Below are 15,260 nucleotides of genomic sequence, written 5' to 3'. Positions count from 1 at the left end.
ATATATTTATAAATGTTTTTGCATTGCAGTTTTTAATTTTTTTGCACCGGACTATATAAATCCTTGTATATCTTCCTGTATTGTGAGCGATCGATCTGTGTGGTGCTGAATTCCCCTCTGGATTAATAAAGTACTTCTATTCTATTCCATCTCCCCAAATCAGACCGATCCTTGCTCTGAGTCTGAACACTGCAGCATCAAGTCATTAACACGCTTCAAAGAAAACACACAGGCTACAGTTTCCATCTAAAATAGGTTTTTTACTGTTTCCTCCGCCATCAATGAATAATACTCTGAGACACAACAGCAGTCATGCATGAAATATGACACGTGGAATGCAAAAAAAAAACAAATAAATTATAAAAATGAAGACCTTTGAAAATAGCGACCCAAAAAATATTAAAAAAAATAAAAAAAAAAATAAAAACGTGCACCATTATTGCACGTAACTAATTTCTAAATGGCCCTTAGTAATATTTGGCAACCCAGACTAATTCCGTGTTTAGTGTTTCCAGGTGGTTCTAACGCTGCAGTCCCTCCACGTGGCCCCTGGAGGCAGGATGCCCCCGTGTGTTGAGACGAGTGATGGCGAGACACAAGAAGAAGAAGAAGAAGAAGAAGAAGAAGAAGAAGAAGAAGAAGAAGAAGAAGAAGAAGAAGAAGAAGAAGAAGAAGAAGAAGAAGAAGAAGAAGAAGAAGAAGAAGAAGAAGAAGAAGAAGAAGAAGAAGAAGAAGAAGAAGAAGAAGGGTCCAGACAATCAGTGGAAAATGCAAAAAGAAAAACACAAGGCCGATTATCAAGAGTGTAGAAAAGTCCTCTGGGGTTTCAGGTGAACACAAGCTAGGAGGCTTTGAAAGACAACATAATTAACCATTCAGCGTGACCATTTCAAACCCATGACATTATTAATGTGTAAGTGCTAGCCACGATATATTTCACTATTTACATTTACAGGTTAAGAAAAGGTGTATATTGATCATAGTGTAAGACGACGAGACCTGATGAGAATGCACATCAATATTGCTTTGGTACAGTGCACACACACACACACACACAAATTCAAGATGATTGATCATATATCCACAGGAGAACCTATTGATTTCTTTATATATATATAGATTAAGGCAACGTAGTAGTGGTACTACACAACAACGTGGTCTTCCAATCTTTGAAGAGGTGCCCGGGAAATAATATATATGATGATGACCATTCACAAATAACACTAGGACCGGCCCCGTGTACACTGCCCACTATACCGAACCAGCTGAAGAAAAGTGGGCCTTCCTCTGTGGATGACGTTGAATAGCAGGGGGTCACACACAGGTCACTCCTGACGGATAAACGAAACGTGCGTCGGTCTGAAGCTGCCTTGGAACAGGGAAGGAGGGGGTGGAATGCTGGGTGGTTATGTGTACGGTTCACGGTAGAAGAGCACTGCTTCGTTTTGTTAGTACAATAATATACAATATTGGCAACTTGCCCGCCCCGATAAAACTTTAAAACAATGCGTCGTGTTTCAAAAGAAACAAAGAAATGTCCTCTCGTTGGCGGCTGGGGAGGCGTCGTTACAGAAGCAGTAGTAGAGCTGAGAAGAACGCAGCCCCCCTGAAGGGGTCGGGTCGTCGGTAGTAGAGCTGAGAACGCAGCCCCCCTGAAGGGGTCGGGTCGTCGGTAGTAGAGCTGAGAAGAACGCAGCCCCCCTGAAGGGGTCGGGTCGTCGGTAGTAGAGCTGAGAAGAACGCAGCCCCCCTGAAGGGGTCGGGGTCGTCGGTAGTAGAGCTGAGAAGAACGCAGCCCCCCTGAAGGGGTCGGGTCGTCGGTAGTAGAGCTGAGAACGCAGCCCCCCTGAAGGGGTCGGGTCGTCAGTAGTAGAGCTGAGAACGCAGCCCCCCTGAAGGGGTCGGGTCGTCAGTAGTAGAGCTGAGAACGCAGCCCCCCTGAAGGGGTCGGGTCGTCGGTAGTAGAGCTGAGAAGAACGCAGCCCCCCTGAAGGGGTCGGGTCGTCGGTAGTAGAGCTGAGAAGAACGCAGCCCCCCTGAAGGGGTCGGGGTCGTCGGTAGTAGAGCTGAGAAGAACGCAGCCCCCCTGAAGGGGTCGGGTCGTCAGTAGTAGAGCTGAGAACGCAGCCCCCCTGAAGGGGTCGGGTCGTCGGTAGTAGAGCTGAGAACGCAGCCCCCCTGAAGGGGTCGTCGGTAGTAGAGCTGAGAACGCAGCCCCCCTGAAGGGGTCGTCAGTAGCAGTAGTAGAGTTGAGAACGCAGCCCCCCTGAAGGGTCATCAGTAGTAGAGTTGAGAACGCAGCCCCCCTGAAGGGGTCGTCGTCAGTAGCAGTAGTAGAGTTGAGAACGCAGCCCCCCTGAAGGGGTCGTCAGTAGCAGTAGTAGAGTTGAGAACGCAGCCCCCCTGAAGGGGTCGTCGTCAGTAGCAGTAGTAGAGTTGAGAACGCAGCCCCCTGAAGGGGTCGTCAGTAGCAGTAGTAGAGCTGAGAACGCAGCCCCCCTGAAGGGGTCGTCAGTAGTAGAGCTGAGAACGCAGCCCCCCTGAAGGGGTCGTCGTCAGTAGCAGTAGTAGAGTTGAGAACGCAGCCCCCCTGAAGGGGTCGTCAGTAGCAGTAGTAGAGTTGAGAACGCAGCCCCCCTGAAGGGGTCGTCAGTAGCAGTAGTAGAGTTGAGAACGCAGCCCCCCTGAAGGGGTCGTCGTCAGTAGCAGTAGTAGAGTTGAGAACGCAGCCCCCTGAAGGGGTCATTGTCCTGCCCCCCGCCCGCCTCTCCCTCATACAGCATGGAGTCTGGGAGCAGGACGCCCTCTAGTGGATCCGGCTGGCAGAACTCCACCAGGAACTCCTCCTCCGAGTCCAGCAGCGTCCGGGACCAGGCGGACGTGTCCAGGGGCCCCGCGGTGCCGCCGTACTCCTCGGGCAGGACGGAGCGGGGGACGTTACGGTGGAGCGAGCGCTGGTCCGAGCCGTGGAGGATGTACTGTGTGGAGACAGTGAGGAGAGGAGACAGTGAGGAGATAGTGAGGAGAGGAGACAGTGAGGAGAGGAGACAGTGAGGAGACAGAGAGGAGAGGAGACAGTGAGGAGACAGTGAGGAGACAGTGAGGAGACAGAGAGGAGAGGAGACAGTGAGGAGACAGTGAGGAGACAGAGAGGAGAGGAGACAGTGAGGAGACAGAGAGGAGACAGTGAGGAGACAGTGAGGAGACAGAGAGGAGAGGAGACAGTGAGGAGACAGAGAGGAGAGGAGACAGTGAGGAGACAGTGAGGAGAGGAGACAGTGAGGAGACAGAGAGGAGAGGAGACAGTGAGGAGACAGTGAGGAGACAGAGAGGAGACAGTGAGGAGACAGAGAGGAGAGGAGACAGTGAGGAGACAGTGAGGAGACAGAGAGGAGACAGTGAGGAGAGGAGACAGTGAGGAGACAGAGAGAGGAGACAGTGAGGAGACAGTGAGGAGACAGAGAGGAGAGGAGACAGTGAGGAGACAGTGAGGAGACAGAGAGGAGACAGAGAGGAGACAGAGAGGAGAGGAGACAGTGAGGAGACAGTGAGGAGACAGTGAGGAGACAGTGAGGAGACAGAGAGGAGAGGAGACAGTGAGGAGACAGAGAGGAGAGGAGACAGTGAGGAGACAGAGAGGAGAGAGAGAGGAGACAGTGAGGAGAGGAGACAGTGAGGAGACAGAGAGGAGACAGTGAGGAGAGGAGACAGTGAGGAGACAGAGAGGAGACAGAGAGGAGACAGAGAGGAGACAGTGAGGAGAGGAGACAGTGAGGAGACAGAGAGGAGACAGAGAGGAGACAGAGAGGAGACCGTGAGGAGACAGTGAGGAGACAGAGAGGAGACAGTGAGGAGACAGTGAGGAGACAGTGAGGAGACAGTGAGGAGAGGAGACAGTGAGGAGACAGTGAGGAGACAGTGAGGAGACAGTGAGGAGACAGAGAGGAGAGGAGACAGTGAGGAGAGGAGACAGTGAGGAGACAGTGAGGAGACAGAGAGGAGACAGTGAGGAGACAGAGAGGAGAGGAGACAGTGAGGAGACAGAGAGGAGAGGAGACAGTGAGGAGAGGAGACAGTGAGGAGACAGTGAGGAGACAGAGAGGAGACAGTGAGGAGAGGAGACAGTGAGGAGACAGTGAGGAGAGAGAGAGGAGACAGTGAGGAGAGGAGACAGTGAGGAGACAGAGAGGAGACAGTGAGGAGAGGAGACAGTGAGGAGACAGAGAGGAGACAGAGAGGAGACAGAGAGGAGACCGTGAGGAGACAGTGAGGAGACAGTGAGGAGACAGAGGGGAGACAGAGAGGAGACAGAGAGGAGACAGTGAGGAGAGGAGACAGTGAGGAGACAGTGAGGAGACAGAGAGGAGACAGTGAGGAGAGGAGACAGTGAGGAGACAGTGAGGAGACAGTGAGGACACAGTGAGGAGACAGAGAGGAGACAGAGAGGAGACAGTGAGGAGACAGTGAGGAGACAGAGAGGAGACAGAGAGGAGACAGTGAGGAGACAGAGAGGAGACAGAGAGGAGACAGTGAGGAGACAGTGAGGAGACAGTGAGGAGACAGAGAGGAGACAGAGAGGAGACAGTGAGGAGACAGAGAGGAGACAGAGAGGAGAGAGAGAGGAGACAGTGAGGAGACAGAGAGGAGACAGAGGAGACAGAGAGGAGACAGTGAGGAGACAGAGAGGAGACAGAGAGGAGACAGAGAGGAGACAGAGAGGAGACAGAGAGGAGAGAGAGAGGAGACAGTGAGGAGACAGTGAGGAGACAGAGAGGAGACAGAGAGGAGACAGTGAGGAGACAGAGAGGAGACAGAGAGGAGACAGAGAGGAGACAGTGAGGAGACAGAGAGGAGACAGTGAGGAGAGGAGACAGTGAGGAGACAGAGAGGAGACAGTGAGGAGACAGAGAGGAGACAGAGAGGAGACAGTGAGGAGACAGAGAGGAGACAGAGAGGAGACAGAGAGGAGACAGAGAGGAGACAGAGAGGAGACAGAGAGGAGACAGTGAGGAGAGGAGACAGAGAGGAGACAGAGAGGAGACAGAGAGGAGACAGAGAGGAGACAGTGAGGAGAGGAGACAGAGAGGAGACAGAGAGGAGACAGGGAGGAGACAGAGAGGAGACAGAGAGGAGACAGTGAGGAGACAGAGAGGAGACAGTGAGGAGACAGTGAGGAGACAGAGAGGAGACAGAGAGGAGACAGAGAGGAGACAGTGAGGAGACAGAGAGGAGACAGAGAGGAGACAGTGAGGAGACAGAGAGGAGACAGTGAGGAGACAGTGAGGAGACAGAGAGGAGACAGTGAGGAGACAGAGAGGAGACAGAGAGGAGACAGTGAGGAGACAGAGAGGAGACAGTGAGGAGACAGAGGAGACAGAGAGGAGACAGTGAGGAGACAGAGAGGAGACAGAGAGGAGACAGAGAGGAGACAGAGAGGAGACAGAGAGGAGACAGTGAGGAGAGGAGACAGTGAGGAGACAGTGAGGAGACAGAGAGGAGACAGTGAGGAGACAGTGAGGAGACAGTGAGGAGAGGAGACAGTGAGGAGAGGAGACAGTGAGGAGACAGAGAGGAGACAGTGAGGAGACAGTGAGGAGACAGAGAGGAGACAGTGAGGAGAGGAGACAGAGAGGAGAGGAGACAGTGAGGAGAGGAGACAGTGAGGAGAGGAGACAGTGAGGAGACAGAGAGGAGACAGTGAGGAGAGGAGACAGTGAGGAGACAGAGAGGAGAGGAGACAGTGAGGAGAGGAGACAGTGAGGAGACAGTGAGGAGACAGAGAGGAGACAGTGAGGAGAGGAGACAGAGAGGAGACAGTGAGGAGACAGTGAGGAGACAGTGAGGAGAGGAGACAGTGAGGAGACAGAGAGGAGACAGTGAGGAGAGGAGACAGTGAGGAGACAGAGAGGAGACAGTGAGGAGAGGAGACAGTGAGGAGACAGTGAGGAGACAGAGAGGAGACAGTGAGGAGAGGAGACAGTGAGGAGACAGAGAGGAGACAGTGAGGAGAGGAGACAGTGAGGAGACAGTGAGGAGACAGAGAGGAGACAGAGAGGAGACAGTGAGGAGACAGAGAGGAGACAGAGAGGAGACAGTGAGGAGACAGAGAGGAGACAGTGAGGAGACAGTGAGGAGACAGTGAGGAGACAGTGAGGAGACAGAGGAGACAGTGAGGAGACAGAGAGGAGACAGTGAGGAGACAGAGAGGAGACAGTGAGGAGACAGTGAGGAGACAGAGAGGAGAGGAGACAGAGAGGAGACAGAGAGGAGACAGTGAGGAGACAGAGAGGAGACAGAGAGGAGACAGTGAGGAGACAGTGAGGAGACAGAGAGGAGACAGAGAGGAGACAGAGAGGAGACAGTGAGGAGACAGTGAGGAGACAGTGAGGAGACAGTGAGGAGACAGTGAGGAGACAGAGAGGAGACAGTGAGGAGACAGAGAGGAGACAGTGAGGAGACAGAGAGGAGACAGTGAGGAGACAGTGAGGAGACAGTGAGGAGACAGAGAGGAGACAGAGAGGAGACAGTGAGGAGACAGTGAGGAGACAGAGAGGAGACAGAGAGGAGACAGAGAGGAGACAGAGAGGAGACAGAGAGGAGACAGAGAGGAGACCGTGAGGAGACAGTGAGGAGACAGAGAGGAGACAGTGAGGAGACAGAGAGGAGACAGAGAGGAGACAGAGAGGAGACAGTGAGGAGACAGAGAGGAGACAGTGAGGAGACAGTGAGGAGAGGAGACAGTGAGGAGACAGTGAGGAGACAGTGAGGAGACAGAGAGGAGACAGAGAGGAGACAGTGAGGAGACAGAGAGGAGACAGAGAGGAGACAGTGAGGAGACAGAGAGGAGACAGAGAGGAGACAGTGAGGAGACAGAGAGGAGACAGAGAGGAGACAGAGAGGAGACAGTGAGGAGACAGAGAGGAGACAGAGAGGAGACAGAGAGGAGACAGTGAGGAGACAGAGAGGAGACAGAGAGGAGACAGTGAGGAGACAGAGAGGAGACAGAGAGGAGACAGAGAGGAGAGGAGACAGTGAGGAGACAGAGAGGAGACAGTGAGGAGACAGAGAGGAGACAGAGAGGAGACAGAGAGGAGACAGTGAGGAGACAGTGAGGAGAGGAGACAGAGAGGAGACAGTGAGGAGACAGAGAGGAGACAGAGAGGAGAGGAGACAGTGAGGAGACAGAGAGGAGACAGAGAGGAGACAGAGAGGAGACAGTGAGGAGACAGTGAGGAGACAGTGAGGAGACAGAGAGGAGAGGAGACAGTGAGGAGACAGAGAGGAGACAGTGAGGAGACAGTGAGGAGAGGAGACAGTGAGGAGACAGAGAGGAGACAGTGAGGAGACAGTGAGGAGAGGAGACAGTGAGGAGACAGTGAGGAGACAGTGAGGAGACAGTGAGGAGACAGTGAGGAGAGGAGACAGTGAGGAGACAGTGAGGAGACAGTGAGGAGACAGTGAGGAGACAGAGAGGAGACAGATAGGAGACAGAGAGGAGACAGAGAGGAGACAGAGAGGAGAGGAGACAGTGAGGAGACAGTGAGGAGACAGTGAGGAGAGGAGACAGTGAGGAGACAGTGAGGAGACAGTGAGGAGACAGAGAGGAGACAGAGAGGAGACAGAGAGGAGACCGTGAGGAGACAGAGAGGAGACAGAGAGGAGACAGAGAGGAGACAGTGAGGAGACAGTGAGGAGAGGAGACAGTGAGGAGACAGAGAGGAGACAGTGAGGAGACAGAGAGGAGACAGAGAGGAGACAGAGAGGAGACAGTGAGGAGACAGTGAGGAGAGGAGACAGTGAGGAGACAGAGAGGAGACAGTGAGGAGACAGAGAGGAGACAGAGAGGAGACAGAGAGGAGACAGTGAGGAGACAGTGAGGAGAGGAGACAGTGAGGAGACAGAGAGGAGACAGTGAGGAGACAGTGAGGAGAGGAGACAGTGAGGAGACAGTGAGGAGACAGAGAAGAGACAGAGAGGAGACAGTGAGGAGACAGAGAGGAGACAGAGACGAGACAGAGAGGAGACAGAGAGGAGACAGTGAGGAGACAGAGAGGAGACAGAGAGGAGAGGAGACAGAGAGGAGAGGAGACAGAGAGGAGACAGAGAGGAGACAGAGAGGAGACAGAGAGGAGACAGTGAGGAGACAGAGAGGAGACAGAGAGGAGAGGAGACAGAGAGGAGAGGAGACAGAGAGGAGACAGAGAGGAGACAGTGAGGAGACAGAGAGGAGACAGAGAGGAGACAGTGAGGAGACAGAGAGGAGACAGAGAGGAGAGGAGACAGAGAGGAGAGGAGACAGAGAGGAGACAGAGAGGAGACAGTGAGGAGACAGTGAGGAGACAGAGAGGAGACAGTGAGGAGACAGAGAGGAGACAGAGAGGAGAGGAGACAGAGAGGAGAGGAGACAGAGAGGAGACAGAGAGGAGACAGTGAGGAGACAGAGAGGAGACAGAGAGGAGACAGTGAGGAGACAGAGAGGAGACAGAGAGGAGACCGTGAGGAGACAGTGAGGAGACAGTGAGGAGAGGAGACAGAGAGGAGACAGTGAGGAGACAGAGAGGAGACAGTGAGGAGACAGTGAGGAGACAGTGAGGAGACAGTGAGGAGACAAGTGAGGAGAGGAGACAGAGAGGAGAGGAGACAGTGAGGAGACAGAGAGGAGACAGTGAGGAGACAGAGAGGAGACAGAGAGGAGACAGTGAGGAGACAGAGAGGAGACAGAGAGGAGACAGAGAGGAGACAGAGAGGAGACAGTGAGGAGACAGAGAGGAGACAGTGAGGAGACAGAGAGGAGACAGAGAGGAGAGGAGACAGTTAGGAGACAGTGAGGAGACAGAGGAGACAGTGAGGAGACAGAGAGGAGACAGAGAGGAGACAGTGAGGAGACAGAGAGGAGACAGAGAGGAGACAGTGAGGAGACAGTGAGGAGACAGAGAGGAGACAGTGAGGAGACAGAGAGGAGAGGAGACAGTGAGGAGACAGAGAGGAGACAGAGAGGAGACAGAGAGGAGACAGAGAGGAGACAGTGAGGAGACAGAGAGGAGACAGTGAGGAGACAGAGAGGAGAGGAGACAGTTAGGAGACAGTGAGGAGACAGAGGAGACAGTGAGGAGACAGAGAGGAGACAGAGAGGAGACAGAGAGGAGACAGAGAGGAGACAGAGAGGAGACAGTGAGGAGACAGTGAGGAGACAGTGAGGAGACAGAGAGGAGACAGAGAGGAGACAGTGAGGAGACAGTGAGGAGACAGTGAGGAGAGGAGACAGTGAGGAGACAGTGAGGAGACAGTGAGGAGACAGTGAGGAGACAGTGAGGAGACAGAGGAGACAGTTAGGAGACAGTGAGGAGACAGTGAGGAGACAGAGGAGACAGTGAGGAGACAGAGAGGAGACAGTGAGGAGACAGTGAGGAGACAGTGAGGAGAGGAGACAGTGAGGAGACAGAGAGGAGACAGAGAGGAGACAGTGAGGAGACAGTGAGGAGAGGAGACAGTGAGGAGACAGTGAGGAGACAGAGAGGAGACAGAGAGGAGACAGTGAGGAGAGGAGACAGTGAGGAGACAGAGAGGAGACAGTGAGGAGACAGTGAGGAGACAGAGAGGAGACAGAGAGGAGACAGTGAGGAGAGGAGACAGAGAGGAGACAGTGAGGAGACAGTGAGGAGAGGAGACAGTGAGGAGACAGTGAGGAGACAGAGAGGAGAGGAGACAGAAGACAGTGAGGAGACAGAGAGGAGACAGAGAGGAGACAGTGAGGAGACAGTGAGGAGACAGAAGACAGTGAGGAGACAGAGAGGAGACAGAGAGGAGACAGTGAGGAGACAGAGAGGAGACAGTGAGGAGACAGAAGACAGTGAGGAGACAGAGAGGAGACAGAGAGGAGACAGTGAGGAGACAGAAGACAGTGAGGAGACAGAGAGGAGACAGAAGACAGTGAGGAGACAGAAGACAGTGAGGAGACAGAAGACAGTGAGGAGAGGAGACAGTGAGGAGACAGTGAGGAGACAGAGATGAGACAGAAGACAGTGAGGAGACAGAGATGAGACAGAAGACAGTGAGGAGACAGAAGACAGTGAGGAGAGGAGACAGTGAGGACAGTTTGGAGACAGTGAGGTCACATGACGATTAGATTAGATTAAAATGTATTGTCATCATGCAGCACGAGGACAGTACAACGAAAATAAGTTTGACCTCCAACCAGAGTGCAAATGTAACAGTAAAGTGCAACAGCAATATACAATGTACAGGAGATTAAACTGGGTATAAAATATATAAATTAGTACTACTGAGTAATGGTGCTAATCAGATGTATGTAGAATAGAATAGAATAGAAATACTTTTATTATCCCGAGGGAAATTTGACAGTGCAAATCGCTCAACATCAAACATTTAGACAGAACAGGTCACGATTAAGAATAACAAAACAAATCTGTGCTCTGTGTACAGTTGTAGTATTAATATGTACAGTGATACAGGTATAAAGACACTATGGTAGTAAGTCATACTGGCCAGCAACATAACTACAGTAGTAAGAGTAGGTAAGGGATACGGTATGTACAGGTATGTACATTGTTACTCAGCTGATAAGAGTTGTACCCTTCCTGCTGACTTGTTGTACAAAACTTGTAAGTCGCTTTGGATAAAAGCATCAGCTAAATGACAACATTTAACTAATTTAAATGTAGGTAAATAATGGTATAGATATAGGATCTACATATATGTAACAAGGATTATATGCAGGTATGTACAGACGGACGTGGATATATATATATACGGTAAGAATAAATATATATATACAGTATATACAGCATTATTGTACATGCTATCATACAGAGTTATATGGGTTATATGCAGGTGTATAAGTAGGTATATAGAAGGATTGTATGCAGGTATATTCAGACAGATGTGGATATAATTATATACAGGTGCAGCTCAATAAATTAGAATAACGTGGAAAAGTCTATATATTTCGCTGTATTGATGCAGTAATTTGTGCAAAAGGAGCCCCAACCAAGTACTGAGTGAACATACATGAACATACTTTTCAGAAGGCCGACATTTCTATATTAAAAATATTTTTCTTTGATTGGTCTTATGTAATATTCAAACTTTCTGAGATTCTGAATTTTGGGCTGTAAGCCATAATCATCAAAATTAAAACAAATAAAGGCTTGAAATATTTCACTTTGTGTGTAATGAATCTATAATCCATGAGAGTTTCACTTTTTGAATTGAATTACTGAAATAAAAAAAACTTTTCCACGATATTCTAATTTATTGAGCTGCACCTGTATATATATATGCCGTAAATATAAATGTATATATACGGTATATAGTACTATTATACATGCTATCATACAGAGCTATATGGGTAGACTATAAATGCACCATTTAGACTGTAGTTTGAGTTAGGTAGTTGTGATTATTATGATTACAGTGTAGGGCAGTTGTACACACCGTGAAAGCAGTAGGTAGGTATAAATTCATTACAGGCAACAGAGTTCAAAGTTCGTACTGTGCATAGTCTATATTTAGCTACATTTCAAATTAATCACCATTTTATCAGTGTGGACCACCCCTGTTAAACATCCCGTACAATTTATAATTAACAATTATATTATTCTATTGTATTCTGTTCAAATAAGTGTTTCCTGCACCTAGTAATTAATAAGGAACTCGAGGAGTATTTCACACTGGTATCACAGTGGTACGGCTAGTGGTACGGCCACGCGCCGTATTGGAAGCACTCGCATTAAAGATCATTCATGGGTGTACTTTGGAACACAAGCCGACATGAGAGTCAAGACTCCCTGGAAGAAGAGATCTTGTATCTCAATGGGACATTCCTGGATAAATAAAGGCTAAATAAAAAAGAGTTAATATGAGAACAACACTCACCCTCTCTGCCATCTTCTCCTTCAGGAAAGGCTTAATTAGTGCAAAGATGCCTTTGAAAATCCGGGGCTCGTTAATTATGTTAACAGCCTTGATTCTGATTGGGAAGCCATCCTGTGATTTAGGGGAGGAAATTGAAAGTGAGATCATAATAATTAGTCCTCGTCCTAGAACCAAATGAATGATGGAGGTTGGTGGGAGCGGAGGATCGCACACATATATTTTTGGGAAGTGCCAAAAGATGAAGGAGTTTTGGGAAGGAGTGTGGGAAATATTAAAAGGAGATTGCACTGCTAGCAGCTAGCAAGAAAACCACAACAAGAGCATGGTATGAGGTGGTGGACCCGCCTACAAAAGGAGCAGTGGTCGGGTGGAGGAAATATATATTTTTAAAATAATTTGTCCTTGTCAAATGGTTGAATGGTTTTAGCTCCACAGAGCACAGTCTCCCGTTACATAAGAGTTTCCTCCATGGCTGGAGCCTCTGGCGACAATGAAGATTAGCTAAAAATGAAGATACTGTGCAACCACCACGGCTCTCCTAGACCGCAGCAGACTGCAGAGAGAGGCTCCATCAGCCCAACTCTCCAGGACATTTTCACCAGGCGCTGCAGGGCCAAGGCCAAGAGAAGAGTCAAAGACTCCAGCCACCCAAACGACTGCCTATTTGCACCGCTGCGGTCAGGCGAGCGCTACCGGAGTCTCATGGCCGGTACGCGTCTATTTTTTTACCAACGGATTTCCAGTTCCGCGTTCTGATTGGGCACTGACGTTTTTTTGGTGCGATCTGATTGGCCACTGACGTTTCTGGTCATGTGACATGTGCGCCTAATCGCGTGACGCCTGTGTCTTTGCCCATTTCCGCCTCGAACGGCATACAAACTATACCCAACGCCTAGTTTATCACTGGTTAAGCTTATAGGCGACTCTTTCGAAGTTGGTTATGGTTAGAGTTTGGAATCAGGGCTGGTGTTCTATCGCCATGCTCTAAGTGACAAACTCTAACCTTAACCAACTTCGAAAGAGTGCCTAAAAGCTTAACCGGTGAAAGAAACAGGCGTCACCACGATTGGCCGCACATGTCACACGACCAGAAACGTCAGTGGCCAATCAGATCGCAGAACTGGAAATCCGTTGGTAAAAGTATTGACGCGGCCGGTACAGAGAGGAGCTTCTATCCCCAGGCCATCAGGACGCTCAATGACTCTATACAACACTAACCCATCCATTCTACATTCACTGCACACACATCCACACACTCACTTTAAACAGTCACCTTAACATTCACTTTAGACACTTCAGACACTTTTTAACACTACGCCATATTTTATCTATATATTACTAAAAGATTTGCACTACATCTCTACCTCTAGCCTGTGTATTCAATTTTACTAACACTTGTATTGCACTGCACTATTTTACTCTGTCTACTCTATAATCTTGCTCTTTTATTACTGTCTATTTTTAAATGGATCAAACCGTAAACAAAGAGGCCTATTGGGATGTTGGATCCTAATGTGAAGAACTATGTGATTTTAATGTGCTATTTTGATGCTCGTTTTATACTTATTTTATGTCTGCACTTTATGCATTGCTCTTGATCGGCCAATTCTATGCCTGTCTTTTTTTGCTACTGTGAAGCACTTTGGGCTACAAATCTTGTATGAAAGGTGCTATAAACACATATTTTTAATAGAGCCTTTTCTTGATTTTTATCTAGTTTTAGCCCCGCACATTTTATGTTATTTGACTCTTTTACTAGTTTTAGCCCTTCTTATTTTATGTTATTTGACTCTTTTACTAGTTTTAGCCCTTCTTATTTTATATTATTTTACTCTTTTACTAGTTTCAGCCCTTCTTATTTGTATGTTCTTTTACTCTTTTACTAGTTTTAGCCCTTCTTATTTGTATGTTCTTTTACTCTTTTACTAGTTTTAGCCCTTCTTATTTTATGTACTTTTTACTCTCTTACTAGTTTTTATGTTCTACTACACTGTAGCGCCTTGAGATATTTGTTCCACAAATATAAAGCGCCCCTACAAATTAAATATATTATTATTATTAGACAAATAAAGTTTATTATTATTATTATTATTACTATTATTATTAAACACCCCCAGGCTCAAGTTAACACTAACAGCCCCCCTCGCTTAGGCCCGAATACACACCCCTCCTCGCACACAATCACAAACACACACACACACGCACGGGTATCCTATCCCGGACGCGTCTATTCTTATCCTAACGGATTTATGCTTCCGCATTCACGTTTTGCGCTCTGATTGGCCACTGACGTTTCGTGTGACGGCAAGTTCTTTCGCCGGTTAAGTTTAGGCACTCTTTCGAAGTTGGTTAAGGTTAGAGTTTGTCTTAGAGCAGGGCGATAGAACGCCAGCCCTGATTCCAAACTCTAACCTTAACCAACTTCGAAAGAGTCGCCTAAGCTTAACCAGTGATAAACTAGGCGTTAGGTAGTTTGCTGCTGTTCGAGGCGGAAATGGGCGCGTCACGCAGAAACGTCAGTGGCCAATCAGATCGCACCAGAAACGTCAGTGGCCAATCAGATTCGCAAAACACGAACGCGGAAGCATAAATCTGTTAGGATAAGAATAGACGCATCCCGGACTGTGAAGCAGTGCGCTAATAGCGACGGATCGGATGTTGGCGTCGCTCACCTGGAGGATGCTCACGACTTTCTTAGCCAGGAAGGGGCCTGGGTTGGAGGCCTGGGACATGCCCACTCCAGAGTAGTCTGCCAGGATGACGATGCCGTTCACCTGCGTCTCCTCGGGCTGGATCAGCTTCTCCAGAGTCAGATAAATGGCCCTGACGTTGTCAACGAACGGATAGTCGTTCGGTTTCCATTTCCCTGTAATTAGTAGATCATGTTCATTCGCCAGCGTTTGGTTACAGTATTTACCGGAACAATTAGTAATCGTGAAAGTACAAAAAAAAAGTAGGGTAAGTAAAGCTATCATGATGCTAATTTTGAAGACTGTATATATATATATATATATATATTTATTTATATTTACCACATATATGTTTGAGCTCCGCATGTTGAATTTGAAATGGAACTGTGACTATGAGGGTAAAGTCACTGTGCTGTAAGTGGTATCTTTTTGTTAAAGGTGCTGTAAGTGGTATCTTTTTGTTAAAGGTGCTGTAAGTGGTATCTTTTGTTAAAGGTGCTGTAAGTGGTATCTTTTTGTTAAAGGTGCTGTAAGTGGTATCTTTTGTTAAAGGTGCTGTAAGTGGTATCTTTTTGTTAAAGGTGCTGTAAGTGGTATCTTTTGTTAAATGAGCTGTAAGTGGTATCTTTTTGTTAAAGGAGCTGTAAGTGGTATCTTTTTGTTAAATGAGCTGTA

General features: G+C 48.7%; 1 protein-coding gene across 3 annotated transcripts in view; it reads right to left on the bottom strand.

Moving 5' to 3' along the window:
* Positions 1–2,454: 2,454 nt before the first annotated feature.
* Positions 2,455–15,260, bottom strand: part of ttpal (tocopherol (alpha) transfer protein-like) — a 34,615-nt gene continuing 21,809 nt past the window's right edge. For 2 of the 3 annotated variants that reach the window (XM_084334045.1, XM_084334046.1), the window contains exons 4-6: positions 14,568–14,761; positions 11,896–12,006; positions 2,455–2,978 (exon numbers count right to left, since the gene is read on the bottom strand). In XM_084334045.1, the coding sequence (XP_084190171.1) occupies positions 2,700–2,978; positions 11,896–12,006; positions 14,568–14,761 (584 nt within the window). In that variant the 3' untranslated portion in view covers positions 2,455–2,699. The remainder of the gene's footprint in view (positions 2,979–11,895; positions 12,007–14,567; positions 14,762–15,260) is intronic. The other variant, XM_084334047.1, reaches the window with a different exon arrangement.

This window comes from Notolepis coatsorum (genome assembly GCF_963971535.1).
Source record: "Notolepis coatsorum genome assembly, chromosome: 17".
Classification (NCBI taxonomy): domain Eukaryota; kingdom Metazoa; phylum Chordata; class Actinopteri; order Aulopiformes; family Paralepididae; genus Notolepis; species Notolepis coatsorum.
The sequence above is the reverse complement of the archived record's forward strand: the minus strand, read 5'-3'. Positions and strand labels throughout refer to the sequence as shown.